General features: G+C 38.4%; 1 protein-coding gene across 1 annotated transcript in view; it reads right to left on the reverse strand.

The window, feature by feature from the left end:
- The window catches only part of fgfrl1b (fibroblast growth factor receptor like 1b), a 50,493-nt gene that overhangs the window by 15,243 nt on the left and 21,213 nt on the right, over nucleotides 1-14,037 (reverse strand). Inside the window, exon 2 of the mRNA XM_036569236.1 lies at nucleotides 8,399-8,677. Coding sequence (XP_036425129.1) covers nucleotides 8,399-8,677 — 279 coding nt within the window. The remainder of the gene's footprint in view (nucleotides 1-8,398; nucleotides 8,678-14,037) is intronic.

Here is a 14,037-nt window from a genome sequence, read left to right on the forward strand (position 1 = left end):
CACAACTTAAGTTTAAGTTAAGTTCATATATATATATATATATATATATATATATATATATATATATATATATATATATATATATAATGTTTTGTAGTTGAATGATTTCCATAAAAAATAAACATGTTTTCTATTAAACAAATAATTACTGTTTAAAATCACTGCAATTGAATGTTATAGTCGCATAATAAATGGCACTGTGTTTAATCATGCTCTTTTGGTAGTCTCTTGTTTTTTCAGTGCTCTGCATCTCACTTCCTCGTGTACTCACGCTTCTTTGCGATTGCAAAAACTCCATCTTTGTAGCTCTCAGTTCAGCTTAATTTCATGTGAGGCCTGAATGGTTTCAATTCCATCACACAGCCTTTCATCTTTGCCTCTTTTTTTCCAACGGCACTCTTTCTTCTGCTCCTCACAAGCATGAATTCATTTGTGTCCATATGTGCGCGTGCTTTGAACTCTCCTCGGCTTCTTTCTCCGCAATGAGAGAAAAAAACAAACATGTTCTCGAAGGCCTTTCGCTGCAAAGCTCTCTGTGTCTCACTACCAGTTATCAGAATTAAGAACTACATTAATGTCACAATGCTGGCCATGTGATCAAAGGGGTCCTCTCTCTCTAAGCGTGAGTTTCTGTCTTCATAGCAGTTACAATGATGAGTCAGACGTCAAACAAATATACAGCCTGTTGTTAACTGCCTTTCTCCACCTCTGTGCGCTATTGGTTCTAAATTCCTGGCCATCGGACGGTTCAAATGGGCACTCTGAGAGAAAACAAATTGAAGTGCACAGATCAGACTAAACATAAACACTGGCCTTGCCACCTACAGACTGATGTCAGCCAGCCATAGCTGTTGAGTCATCGCATGTCTTTTGGATTAGAGGAGCTAAGAGACATAGGTGGCAAAGGTTGGGAGCATGCAATCTTTTATTAATACCAGCATTGTGACTCCTGTCACTCAACCCAGCAGTCTTGCTCCATTCCTTTGTAGGTGGTAAAGCTCATAAGCTGCTCTAAAAACCTTCCCTGTGGTCCCAAGCTTCGGCCGGTGCCCTATTTCCCTCCCACAGCAGCCACGGATTGCCTGGCGAATGTAATTCTGACACAATTATCCATTTAGGTGAGGAGGACATGGGTTAAACTGCAACATATGTAGCCCACGGCCTGCGAACAAAGAACAAAAGGTGGCCGTTGAGAGCTTTCCACCATTGCCTGTATAAAAGCTGCAGCCCGAGCAGTGGTCTGACCAGAAGCCACAGTGTCTCCCACTGCGTTCACACAGAGAACAGACTTCCATGCAATAGATGAGCAGCACAGGCAATGGCTAAGCAAGGGAACAGGACAACAGTCCATACATTTAGATAAAATCCTTTCTCAACATGTAGTGGAGACCATGGAAAAGTGTTAGATGCACAAATAGATGCATAAAATCCCTTATAGGCTTAACAAGTGGAACCAAAAAGCCTTTCTCAGAGCAAGGCCAGAGACCAACCACTTTTGTTTCTTTGAAAAACTTTTTAATGGATGGTTCTACATAGACATTTTGGTCAGTGTCACAAAGAACTGATAAAGAAATCCTAAAAAAAAGGTTCTTAACCCTATGATACCAAACATCTTGCTGGCAATTCATTCTCATACTGCATTTATATTTTGTAGGTATGTGGTTGACAGTAAACTGGATATTCTGCCACTGCCAGTGGCGAGGGTGACATACCACAGCAGTCAGTTCCATCAGCAGTTCAATTTTCTTGGATTTTATTGTTGGAATGTTGGAGCTTGTTTTCTATCACTGTCTATAAGATTCACTAGTCTTCCTTTATTATTGGATGCACTGTGAGGGTATCTCATTTCGGGAACACAATTCAGATTGTTATTGTTTTGTAATGAGAGATGGCAACTTACATTTTCTTGTTTAAAAAGGTAGTTTGTGACAAACTAATAATTTAATAATAATTGGCTTTGAAATAAGTGCAACACCAGCACTGAGAAATCACATGATTTATGGATAACAGCAGATTAAATGGCAGAACTAGCCATCAGTCTGAAAGGGTCAGTAAAACTCTTAATGAACTCTGTTCATCTTTTCTGAACTTCTCTTTAAAAACCCAAAACTGTTTAACATCCTAAACCAATTAAAGATCTTTTTTTTTTTAATTGTGCAGTTTGGATGCTGAAAGAAGTTAAAGAAGAAAGCTGAACTGAAGTTGACTGTATACAGAAGAACTATGCACATGGAGATCATCTCAGACTCTCTCTTCAAACTTATTTAAAAAATTAATAAAAGTTCATTTGCCAATAAGAGAAGTGCTCCTTTATTTTAACTGAAGTTCTCTTAAAGGGAAATTCAGCTACACAGGAGTTGAGGTAAACAAAGAGGAGATACATTTTGTTTTGTGGTAAACAAATAGGAACTATATTTCTTTCAGATTTGTCAAACCTGTGGTTGTGTCCTCAAAAAACAGGATGTCCTACTGTTCCAGAAGTCCTGTTGGTATCACTTATGTACTAAGAAATGATCCACCATCAAGATAATATCTACTCAGGCTGATAAACTGTGCTGCAAAAGATGGGCTACAATCTGCAATGGCAGAGCTCTAAAATGCACCTATAAGTTTAATAAACTGGCAAATCAATGTAAACATAAATAAAAAGTATAAATGGTGAAATTTAACATAAAATCCATCAATAGTTATGCCAGAATAAAAGTCTTGCCAGATCCAGACTGCATTGTTGCTGACCAGGTGTGCAAGGCCTGGGCTGACCTTAAATGCATTAAAATGCAGGACTAATTGTGAGATTATATTTTGGCAGTAGATGAAGGGAAACTGCATATTTCATTGTTTTCAGTGAAGCAATGACAGAAAGACCACCAGCATCAACAGCAGCAGTCAGCAGAAAGTACCTTCAATATTTAAATTTTCCCAACTGGTATTAGCTAGTTCCGAGCAATAACATTGTTAACAGCATGTGGCAGACCTTTAAAATAGCAGGGGACTGGAGCTCTGGGGGCACTAAGGGTCCAGCATTAGTAGAGGACGGTACAGGAAAGAGTATGAGGCCTGGGTGTTGTTAGACATTAACGATGTGGTGACTGATTCATCCCTGTGCTCCATAGGAAGTTCAGAATGGATAGAGAGAAGGTCGGCATGGTCCTAGAGGTCAAGCATTCCCTATTGAGCTGCTACCAGCTACCCTAACTATCCTTTGCTAAGTACCACTTTTTTTTCTTTCACTGCACTGAGGGTAGAAATGGCATGTTCACATAGTATCAACATCTGGAAGTGAAACAACAATGGTACTTACATATGCGACATTATGGGGCAAGGTAATTGCGTCGTTATAAAATTGAGCATGCAGCTGCAAAGCTAATGCCTACTTAGGTTTATATTAAATACCGTATGGGTTTTTTTTTCTCTCATGTATAATCATGGTGGGTATGGTTTGGGGGAAAAAAACATGTTTCTGTTTACAACTGTGCATAGCCAGCAAATCACACAGAAGTGGGTTTTTTTCTAATCCTGCAGCCAGCGCAAAAAGGTAAAGGATTAAGTTACGGCCGTTACCTCACCCCAGTTCAGTGCCAAGAGATTACACCAAGCCAAGCTTGATAGGGGTGAAATATCTTCTAGAAGGTAGAGTTACACTTTTATGACAGATACACATATTTCCCGCTGCAGCAATCATTAAAGAGGAGGTAAGCAAATAGGAGCTCTGTCTGTGCTTGCAGAGAGGCGGAGCTCTCGCAGCAGATTAGAGCTTGCGCCGATGACAAGAAGTGATATTGAATGTCACCAAATTCCTCTGTACTGATTTAATCAGGTCTGCTTGGAGTTTCCCCTGCTGTGTTTCAGGTGCGACATAAATCTACATAAAGTGTCAGTTTCAGAGGAGGACCACAGAAAGACCACCTGTTCAAAGCAAGCTGTGATTCACATCACATGAGATAGTCAGCATTTAAAGCGATGGAGAAGAAAATGGACAAAGGCTTGGACAAAATTCAAGATTCAAAATGGCTGCTAAGACTGTTTTAAGCTATAAGACATACAGTACAGTGTAAATTTAGACAACCCTTCAGAAAATTACATAGAAGCCTCCATAACTGAATATAATATCACTTTTTCAGTGTTCAGTGTGTCACTCTTTACCTTTATTCCAGTTTCCATTCTTTTCAGGAGACTCACTTTCAGTTTCTCAAAGAAATCTGCAGACACACCTCCAAAGTTCAGTCTTAGAAGTTGGTTGATCATTTTCTGAAGTAATCAAACATATTCAGTGATGTTGAGGTCTGGACTCTGGGGTGGTCAGTCCATTGTTCAGCTTCTTGTGTCTGTCTCCTTTTCTCAGTGAGGCTTCTAGACAGCTACACATCCTTTCAGACCCATAGCACTGAGTTGTCTTCTCATAGTCGAAGGATGGACAGAAACATCTGTGGATGTTTTCAGATCTGAAGCAGCTTGATTTACCCCTCTCTCTCAAAGAGGAAAGCTTGTGAGTGCTGTTTATCTGATGGGCCAGTTTTAGTGTCTACCAGATCTTGCCAGTGAAGTCCCACTTTCTCTGTAGCTTTTAATATTTTTTTTGATTTCCTGTTTTTGAAGCTCCTGTATGTATCATGTGGATTAACTTTTATCTAATATCAATAAAAAAAGATCTCCTTAAAAAATAAATAACTTGTACTTAATAGTCATTATCACTGGAAATCAAATAAATTAGGAGTGGTCTCTGACTTTTTGCACAGAACTGTTCTTTTGTCCATTGTATAAACTTCCATTATATGTTAATTACATTAGTTAATTTGTAGCTCCAGTGCAGAACTGGATAAGCAAACTTTGAACACCAGTCATGTTTGAGCAACAAATTTTTAGATAGTACCATTGCTTTAACAAGATAACACCACACAGTCCTGGTTTCAATCAGACACAGGAAAAACTGCGCAGGATGGGACTATGGGTCATTACAATAGCCCACAATTCAGCATCCTAACCTCTGGTCTGCAACCATCTGTAATGAAACTGCTCGTCCCTATAGCTTTGACCGCTCGCACACTGCGACCTTATCCTCTATTGGGCCTTTTGTTCAGAGTCTGTCAACCACTGCAGTTAATGACTTCAGTAAACCTGGAGAGTGTAATCCAAAGGGAGCCATGCACCATAACTCTGAGTTCCACAGTCCTCTTGGGGAGGGAACAGGAAAGCAGTGGGCTGCCATAACTCCCCATACAGGAGGCCCACAGCAAACAGTATGGGGGGGTGTAGACCCACCAGTCCCAGCCAATTAAACAACTCCAGTACTCAGCGAAGTAATCACCTCACAGGCCGCCTGATTGCCTCTACAGCAAAGCGAGCCATATAGGAACAGGCTGTGGGGGTGGGGGGGGGCACTGTGGCTCTTGTAACCCCACAGACGTAAATGTGTTTAGTGAACAGGAGCAGATTAGCTACAAGAAGATGGCACCTTATTTGTGTGGCCCTGAATGAAATTCCTGCTCTCTCCAGACAGTAATCTGATCAGAACATATTCTTAAATCTGCAAAAGTCACTGTTATATAAGAATATATACCACTGTGCAAAAGTCAGAGATCATACTTCATTTGTTAAACTTCCAGTCATATGGCTATTGTGTACAAGTTATTAATTTTTCAGCATAAGGAAAAAAAGAAAACATATTTCAATTAAAACTTTACACATAATCCTCATCAAGTATTTAGTGTGTCCACTTTTATTATAGCTTCCATTCTTCTCAGGAGACCTGTTTTTGTTTTTTTTTCTTTAATCTGCAGGGATATTTTTTCCACATTTTCAAAGTTAAGTCATAACTTTGTCTTGCATTTCCTGCTTCTTATTATCTACATTATTCCAAATAGGTTCAGTGATGTTGAGGACTGGAGTAGCCAGTCCACTGTTCTGAAAATAATCTTCTTTGTTTGATTTGCAAATTTTCTTTTTTTCTCCAGTTCCTTTGAAATAAATAACATACTTAATGGCTGTTCAGAATGGAAATTAAATGAAATAAAATAAATTAATATGAAGTCTGGCCTCTCTGACTTTCACACAGTGCTGTATATTTATATTTTGGAATATACTTACAGCTTGTAACAATCAAGCTTCATTCTTGCAGGGGTCCCACCAAACACACAGGCTTAACATCATCCCTATACAACAGTTTATATTTTATTTATATTTTGGAATATACTGATGAGACTTAGCAACAGAATTAAATTATTAATAGGGAAACATACAGTAAACATACTGATAAACAACTTCCCACCAAAAATGGTCCCAACAAGTTCCCATCAAACAAGCTTCAAACATCCCACCAAACACACTGTCTAAAAAGTTCCAACAAACATACACTCCAAATAAATTCCCACCAATCATGGTCCCAACAACCTCTTACAAAACGCCCTCCACTAAACTCACATTCCACAGAAACCTCCTCCAAACCCTTTTTTTAATGAGTGTTAAGGCATGACTACTAGAGCTTACTCTTCAGTTCAGACGACTACATTTCGAAAATCAAATGAGGAAAAATCACATCTACAATAATGACAATTTCTCTTAGCGCCACTAAGACATTGAGTATGTTAGCACTAAAAAAAAGGCAGTTGACATGAACATTTTTGGCCATTCTAGCTTAATCACAGACGCTTGAAGCTTGTAAAAGACATTTCATATATATATATATATATATATATATATATATATATATATATATATATATATATTTATATACCCATTAGCCTTGAAATATATGCACATATACACAATATACACATACTATTCCAATATACAGTTTTGTACAGTAATGTAAGTTATGAAACCCATTGGAAATCAAAACATGATTAGTTTATTCCACTGTCACTTCCTAGTCACATTAGTGGATAATCAGGCCATGAGTTCAGCTCCTGAGACTTAACCAACAGGAGAGTTTGCTTGGCTGTATCAATGAGATACTACAGAGAAAAATCTGTGACAAAATTATGCTGGTCCTTTCAAGAATCTTCTTTTTCAGGACAGCTGTTTTTGGACCATTTCTACTGACTAGTTTCTAGGTTTTCATACAGCTGTTCATAATTTTAATCAGCATAATTTTAATCAGCATAAAATTGTGGGTTTTGGAGATTAACATATAAGTATTAAGTAATTAAAGCATTAGTTTGAGAAAAGTAATAAGTAATTTGTAACAGATTAAGTTTTTTTTTAAACAAGTCTAACAGTGCCAATAACCCCTCACCAAACACACCCCCAACAAGCTGCTACCTGGCACTTCTACGGTTCACTTTTTTTTTCTATTCAGGGAGAAGTGCAGTAATTTCTCAGTCTGTCAGAGTTGGTGAAAAACAATCCCTCTTTTACTGGGGTAAACGGAGGAACAGCATATTGGGTTACAGACTTCATAAACAACGACAGATATCGTGAGATGGAAGGCATGAGGTAAAGAAGCCCTTCTTTGTTCTCCGGTGGTGATAATGAATGGTGGCATCGGAACTACACGTCTTCAGCAGGTAACGGCTCATAAACACAGTGTGCTCTTGCCCTTTATCATTGAATGTTGCATAAATGATGCCATACACATTTAATAGCGCACCTCCTGCCAGTCATGTCAAATATAATTCTCTCCTCATTAAACATGAGGCCAGCTTGCTTCCTGTCCCACAATCAACCTTTTGTTAGAGCGACTGAAAATGGCTTTGCTGCTCTGGAACTGAAGGCTCCAACTACATCTGGCTGCTGTGGATGCTGCATAGGCATCTGTCAAGCTGCGACTGACACAGTGCTGAAGACCACCTCTTATTTGACAGACTGTAGAACGAGGAAGGTTTTGATTAAGCCTGAATGACTGCTGCAGGCGATGAGCGCTTGTGGAAAACAAGATAGTGAAGGACTATGAATCAAGGGCTCACACACACTCTCACTCACACTGATGTTCAAATGTTTAGAATTACTCATGATATTGAGAACTTTTGTAGTTATTAGGCTTTATTCAATATTTCAAGCTTTTTGGGGAGAACATGAGCCAGTTTTTGAGAAATAAAGAACTGTAATAATCAGGTTATAGTAATATCTGCCTCTGATTTGATCATGTGAAGCATTCTGGATATTAATTTGTGTCATAACTTCTTTCTTGATGTTGCTGTCTAGGTGGACGAGGCCTGGGATGACATTATGGTAGCAAAATGTGTTAATGCTACGTTTACATTATGACGAAAGGCAGACGACTTGTTTACAATGGAGCAGTAGTGGACAGTACTGCCATCATCAGCGCTTAAATATTTCGTTTAGAACATCAACAAAACATGTTAATTTGACTGCGGATATTCAAACTTTTGCACACAACTGTATAATGGGGTTTATACACAAAACTTTTAAACTGTAGTGCACACGCTGTGGTTGCACTTACCGATGACACTGAGAGTGAAGTTCAGGGTGACACTACCAAAACCGTTGATGGCGCGGCACACATAGACTCCAGCATCCTCTGCTTCTATCTCCTTTATCTTCAGACTGTGTGTTCCTCTGAGGACGCGGAAGCGGCTCCAGCCTGGGCTCACAGTACGTCCGTCCTTCATCCAGTGCCACAGCGGTGGAGGGTCACCTTCGACAGGGCATGGAAGACGCACGGTACGTCCCAGCTGTGCCGTCTGCCTCTCCTCCACCCCACGGGTCACCCACGGAGGACCTACGGGCAAAACGTACGCTGCTGTCATATTCAACCAAGACAACACTGCCATCACTGCTGAGTTTGGAAAGTTTGAAATCGATGTTGTCAATGACACAAAGCTAAATTTATTGCAGATACATGCATCAAATGACACTAATATGATGCTTATAATATGCAACTGCACAGAATTTAAGTTTATATAAATTATTTCAGAAGAAGCCGCATAACACTTATAACGTAATAATAATAATAATAATAATAATAATAATAATAATGATAACATACGTAGTGGCGTGTATTTGAAAAGTGGTGATCAAATCTTTAGGCACACAACAAGAAAATCGACATAGATAGAAGGATATTATTTATGATTTCTTGTTGTTCCCAAAAAGTTAACACTTAAATAAAGCAGTTTAATCATTATCAAATAGTTTGTTAATGATTATTGGTAAATATCTGTATTTATATTTTTATAAATGCAACCATTTTAATTGTTAACCACTGACTATGCAAAAATATAATTGATATATACATTTTACGTGTTTACATTTTGTGTTTACATTGATTCAAACAATTCAAAATTATTATCAATAACTACATTGTAATGGTTTGTTATAACTTCCAATGTTTTCAATGTTTGAAAGTACTATAAATGCATATTTCAAAATATTTATTAATCCACTGTCACAATTTTATGCTGGATCCAATTAATAAATATTAATTTAATGATAGTTAATTCTGCATTAAGTGCAAACTTTTATACAGTAAAGTAGCAAGACAATAAAAAAAAACTCATTAAATAAAACGCAGATAAGTACTAAGTAGTTATTCGTAACTAAGTCACCTAAGTTATCACTTAGTTAATGGTGGCATTTGTAGGAATTGTATCATTACTAATAACCATTTACACAGTATTAGATAAGGACTAAGGAGTTATTTGTTTGGCACTGTAATACAAAGTGTCACCCCTGAATTAAATATTCTGTAAAAATAACCTCCAGTTAAATATTCAATAAAAATAACAAAAGAATAGAAACATTTGAATGGTAGTTTATTTTGACCAAAACTGCTAAAGTAGCAAAGAAGGAGTGGACGCTAGCTAACTGCCGGCCTTTATGTCCTGTTTGTGTTTCTGGCTGAACGAGTCTTTTATCCACAAATGAACATCAGCCTAAATGCACCCTGACTTAATAGGTTAAGAGCACTTTTTATTCCTTGCATGATTTGTGTCTGCCTCCACAAGGAATGTCTGTGTGAGCTCAGAAACACGTCCACAGTCAAAAGACCTGCGTCTGCCTACTGAATAATCCCATTGTGCGCCCATTAGCCAAAGGCTGGATTTACAGCATGTTTCATATCATGGTGTCAGCAGACAAGATTTTTCTTTATTTATTTAAGGCCATTTATTCAGTGTGTGGCAAAAATGTGGAGGACAGTGAGGTCAAAGTCTTTGGAGAGAGAAAAATGTGGAAAATGAAACAGTTTGAGGTCGTAATGAGTGAAAACCACTGTGCTACTCACAGACTCATCAGTTTCCTTTGTGGACTGTCCTGAAGTGACTACAGCAACAGAGAAAGCTGGACAAAACCCTCAGAACTAACAGCTATCACCAGTGATAACAAACGCATCAGGTTATTTGATTTTTTTTTCCTCAAAATGTCTGCATAATTAAATATTTAAGAGGTAAACAAAGATATTCAATGTGGTTTAATGTGACATGATCCATTCTAGAGACACTTACTGAGTCAGAATTATTCACAGTGGTGGTGATAGGAACCAGACGTGCATTGTGAGGCAAAATAGTACCCAAAACTATGTGTTTTTTTTACAGATTTGTTACTGCATGTATTAATAGATATTTTATTATTACAAAAAAATCAAATCATAAATCAAAATTCATTTTTTCCCCATAATAAAATATCTATCAGAGCAGCATGAGTTGTAATAAGTGAGTACATTTGAATATCATAGCAAACCAAAAGTAAACTCCTGCGTTCTAAAGCTTAAACATAACTTGAAATGAAAAAGGCCAAATTTAGAGTTGATTTCATAATTTTCACACCAGGCCCCTCCCTCTGAGAGCAGGAACGGAAAAATGAGAGAGTCTCAGCTCGAAACTTTTCGGGGAATGTTTCTCTCAGCTTTTTCATGGTGCTTGTGTGAACAAGGTCCTTTTCATCCACCTCATACTGCTCAGGGAGATTCCCATGAGGACTAGCTTTCCATTTCCTTTGGCCCACTCTGACCACCTCAGCAGCAGAGCCTGCATAAGTGTGAGTGTGAGTGTGTGTTGGACGGCATCTCTCATTCATGCCCGGTACTGTCACATCCTGTTGCCTGCTCCAGCAGCTGCTCCAAGAACCACCAAAGATTATGGAAATTGAAAAATGAAACTGCACCCAAATTATTATTATTATGTTTTTTTTTTTTCTTCAACTCCCCCTCACAATCTCCCTCTTGGAGCGAAGTGTTTTCACCTGGAGCCACTGGTCGCCATCCAGGAAAATGCCACGGGAGCTGAGAGAGGGAAAAAGTAAGGGTTGTTTTGGTGCTGGAATTAAATTACAGTGCATTCCTCAAGGTTCCACTAAGAAGTCCTCGCTGAAAATATTGCTCTGTGCTCCTATAATGGCATCAAAATTTCACCCTCCAAATAGAGCAGAGAAAGATAGCAATAAAAAATTAATACTGCTGTAAAGCTGTAGAGGTGCACATAGAAAGACAGAGCATCTATAGTCTCTCATACTGTGAGACTTTAGGTCAAATTGCACTTTCACAAATGCTGACTGCTGAAGAGAAAACAACACATTTTGCTCCAAAATTAGGATTATAATCTAATTGCTGCTTTCCTTTATGACAACAATTCATTTCATTCATGATGAAGGAGTGCATGATTTTTAAGAATTTCTTAAGCGTCAGGTGGACTGACAGTGGCTCAGGTTGTGACTCAGAGGTCTGTACTAGAGTGTTCATTTATTAATTATTTTATTTGATTAATTTTACATATACTTTCAGTGGCCACTTTATTAGGTACCCCTATGTTGTATCCGCTCTCATTGTCCATTTTATCAGCTTCACTCACCACATAGGAGCCCTTTGGTAGTTGTCCAAGTCCGTCTGTGTCTCTTCATGTTATACTTTGTTTATCAATAGATAGGACCCCCACAAGACCACCGCAGAGCAGGTGTAATTTGGACGGTGGATCATTTGCAGCACTGCAGAAAGTTTTTAAACACCTCACTGTCACTGCTGGACTGAGAAAAGCCCACCAACCAAAAACCTCCAGCCAGCAGCATCCTGAAACTGACTGCTGATAATGAACCAGTGGATAAATAACACAAACTGTGCAGCAGCAGATACACATTTCTAACTTTACATCTACAAAGTGGACCAAAGAGGTAGAAGTGTATAGTAGAATGGACAGTGAGTAGACACATGTCAGTGTCACTGCAGTACTGAGAATGACCTACCACCCAAATAATACCTGCTCTGTGGGGGTCCTGTGGGGGTCCTGACCAATGACAAACAGGGTAACAAAGTATGCAGAGAAACTGATGGACTACAGTCTGGAATTGTAGAACTACAAAGTGCTCCTATAAGGTCAGTGGTGCTGATAAAATGGGTGAAGATACAAGGAGCTTGTTTTATTGTTATGGCTGATCTGTGTAAATGGTTGGTGTCTCTGATAAAATGGCCAATAAGTGCAGGTTCAAGGTAGGTGTACCTAATAAACTGACATTTTAGTGCATGTATTTAGGGAAACTGATGCCACTCTTTCCATCTGGATGCCACTTTTCTCCATCAGGTATACCGATACCTGAACCTTCATAAATCCTTACATTTATACCATTTTAAATATTTTATTTGAGTAAAAATAAATAAAACACACTAAGCTTGAGTAAATGGCTTTTAACTTAGCATTTTAATGGGTACAGAGCTATAGAAAGTCACTGCGCTCATTGGCATGATTTATCTTTAAATGCTTAATTTGCTTGCTCCCCTTGAAATGCTGATCAATTTTGTAAAAAGCATTTTTACTACTGGTAATCTTAGCATAAAATAATCCCATTCTGCTGACATGTACTGGTGCACATACAAGCGTCACTCAGTAGTGCGTGTACATGTAGTGCAACACTTAACAGATCAGTATCTTTCTATTTTACTGCAGGCTGCCCATAAAAAATACACTTAGATTGTTTGTGTGCAAGCAAGAAAACACTTAAATAGTAATGTACTTGACACTTCAGTCTATATTTTATTCGTATTTTGAAGAAACAAATCAATATTTAGCGTTTTCATAATGATCAGACTTGGCTTTTCAATGTGAGCACTTCCTCGCTCAGAAACTATCGCAGTACATACACCAATAGCATGGAGCTTCTTTTATACAGTGATAAGAAATGTGGCAGCATAATGTTAATACTTTACAGCAGTATTAAAAAATTAATACTGCTGTAAAGCTGTAGAGGTGCACATAGAAAGACAGAGCATCTATAGTCTCTCATACTGTGAGACTTTAGGTCAAATTGCACTTTCACAAATGCTGACTGCTGAAGAGAAAACAACACATTTTGCTCCAAAATTAGGATTATAATCTAATTGCTGCTTTCCTTTATGACAACAATTCATTTCATTCATGATGAAGGAGTGCATGATTTTTAAGAATTTCTTAAGCGTCAGGTGGACTGACAGTGGCTCAGGTTGTGACTCAGAGGTCTGTACTAGAGTGTTCATTTATTAATTATTTTATTTGATTAATTTTACATATACTTTCAGTGGCCACTTTATTAGGTACCCCTATGTTGTATCCGCTCTCATTGTCCATTTTATCAGCTTCACTCACCACATAGGAGCCCTTTGGTAGTTGTCCAAGTCCGTCTGTGTCTCTTCATGTTATACTTTGTTTATCAATAGATAGGACCCCCACAAGACCACCGCAGAGCAGGTGTAATTTGGACGGTGGATCATTTGCAGCACTGCAGAAAGTTTTTAAACACCTCACTGTCACTGCTGGACTGAGAAAAGCCCACCAACCAAAAACCTCCAGCCAGCAGCATCCTGAAACTGACTGCTGATAATGAACCAGTGGATAAATAACACAAACTGTGCAGCAGCAGATACACATTTCTAACTTTACATCTACAAAGTGGACCAAAGAGGTAGAAGTGTATAGTAGAATGGACAGTGAGTAGACACATGTCAGTGTCACTGCAGTACTGAGAATGACCTACCACCCAAATAATACCTGCTCTGTGGGGGTCCTGTGGGGGTCCTGACCAATGACAAACAGGGTAACAAAGTATGCAGAGAAACTGATGGACTACAGTCTGGAATTGTAGAACTACAAAGTGCTCCTATAAGGTCAGTGGTGCTGATAA

Source organism: Colossoma macropomum, unplaced genomic scaffold, assembly GCF_904425465.1.
Source record: "Colossoma macropomum unplaced genomic scaffold, Colossoma_macropomum, whole genome shotgun sequence".
Taxonomy (NCBI): Eukaryota; Metazoa; Chordata; class Actinopteri; order Characiformes; family Serrasalmidae; genus Colossoma; species Colossoma macropomum.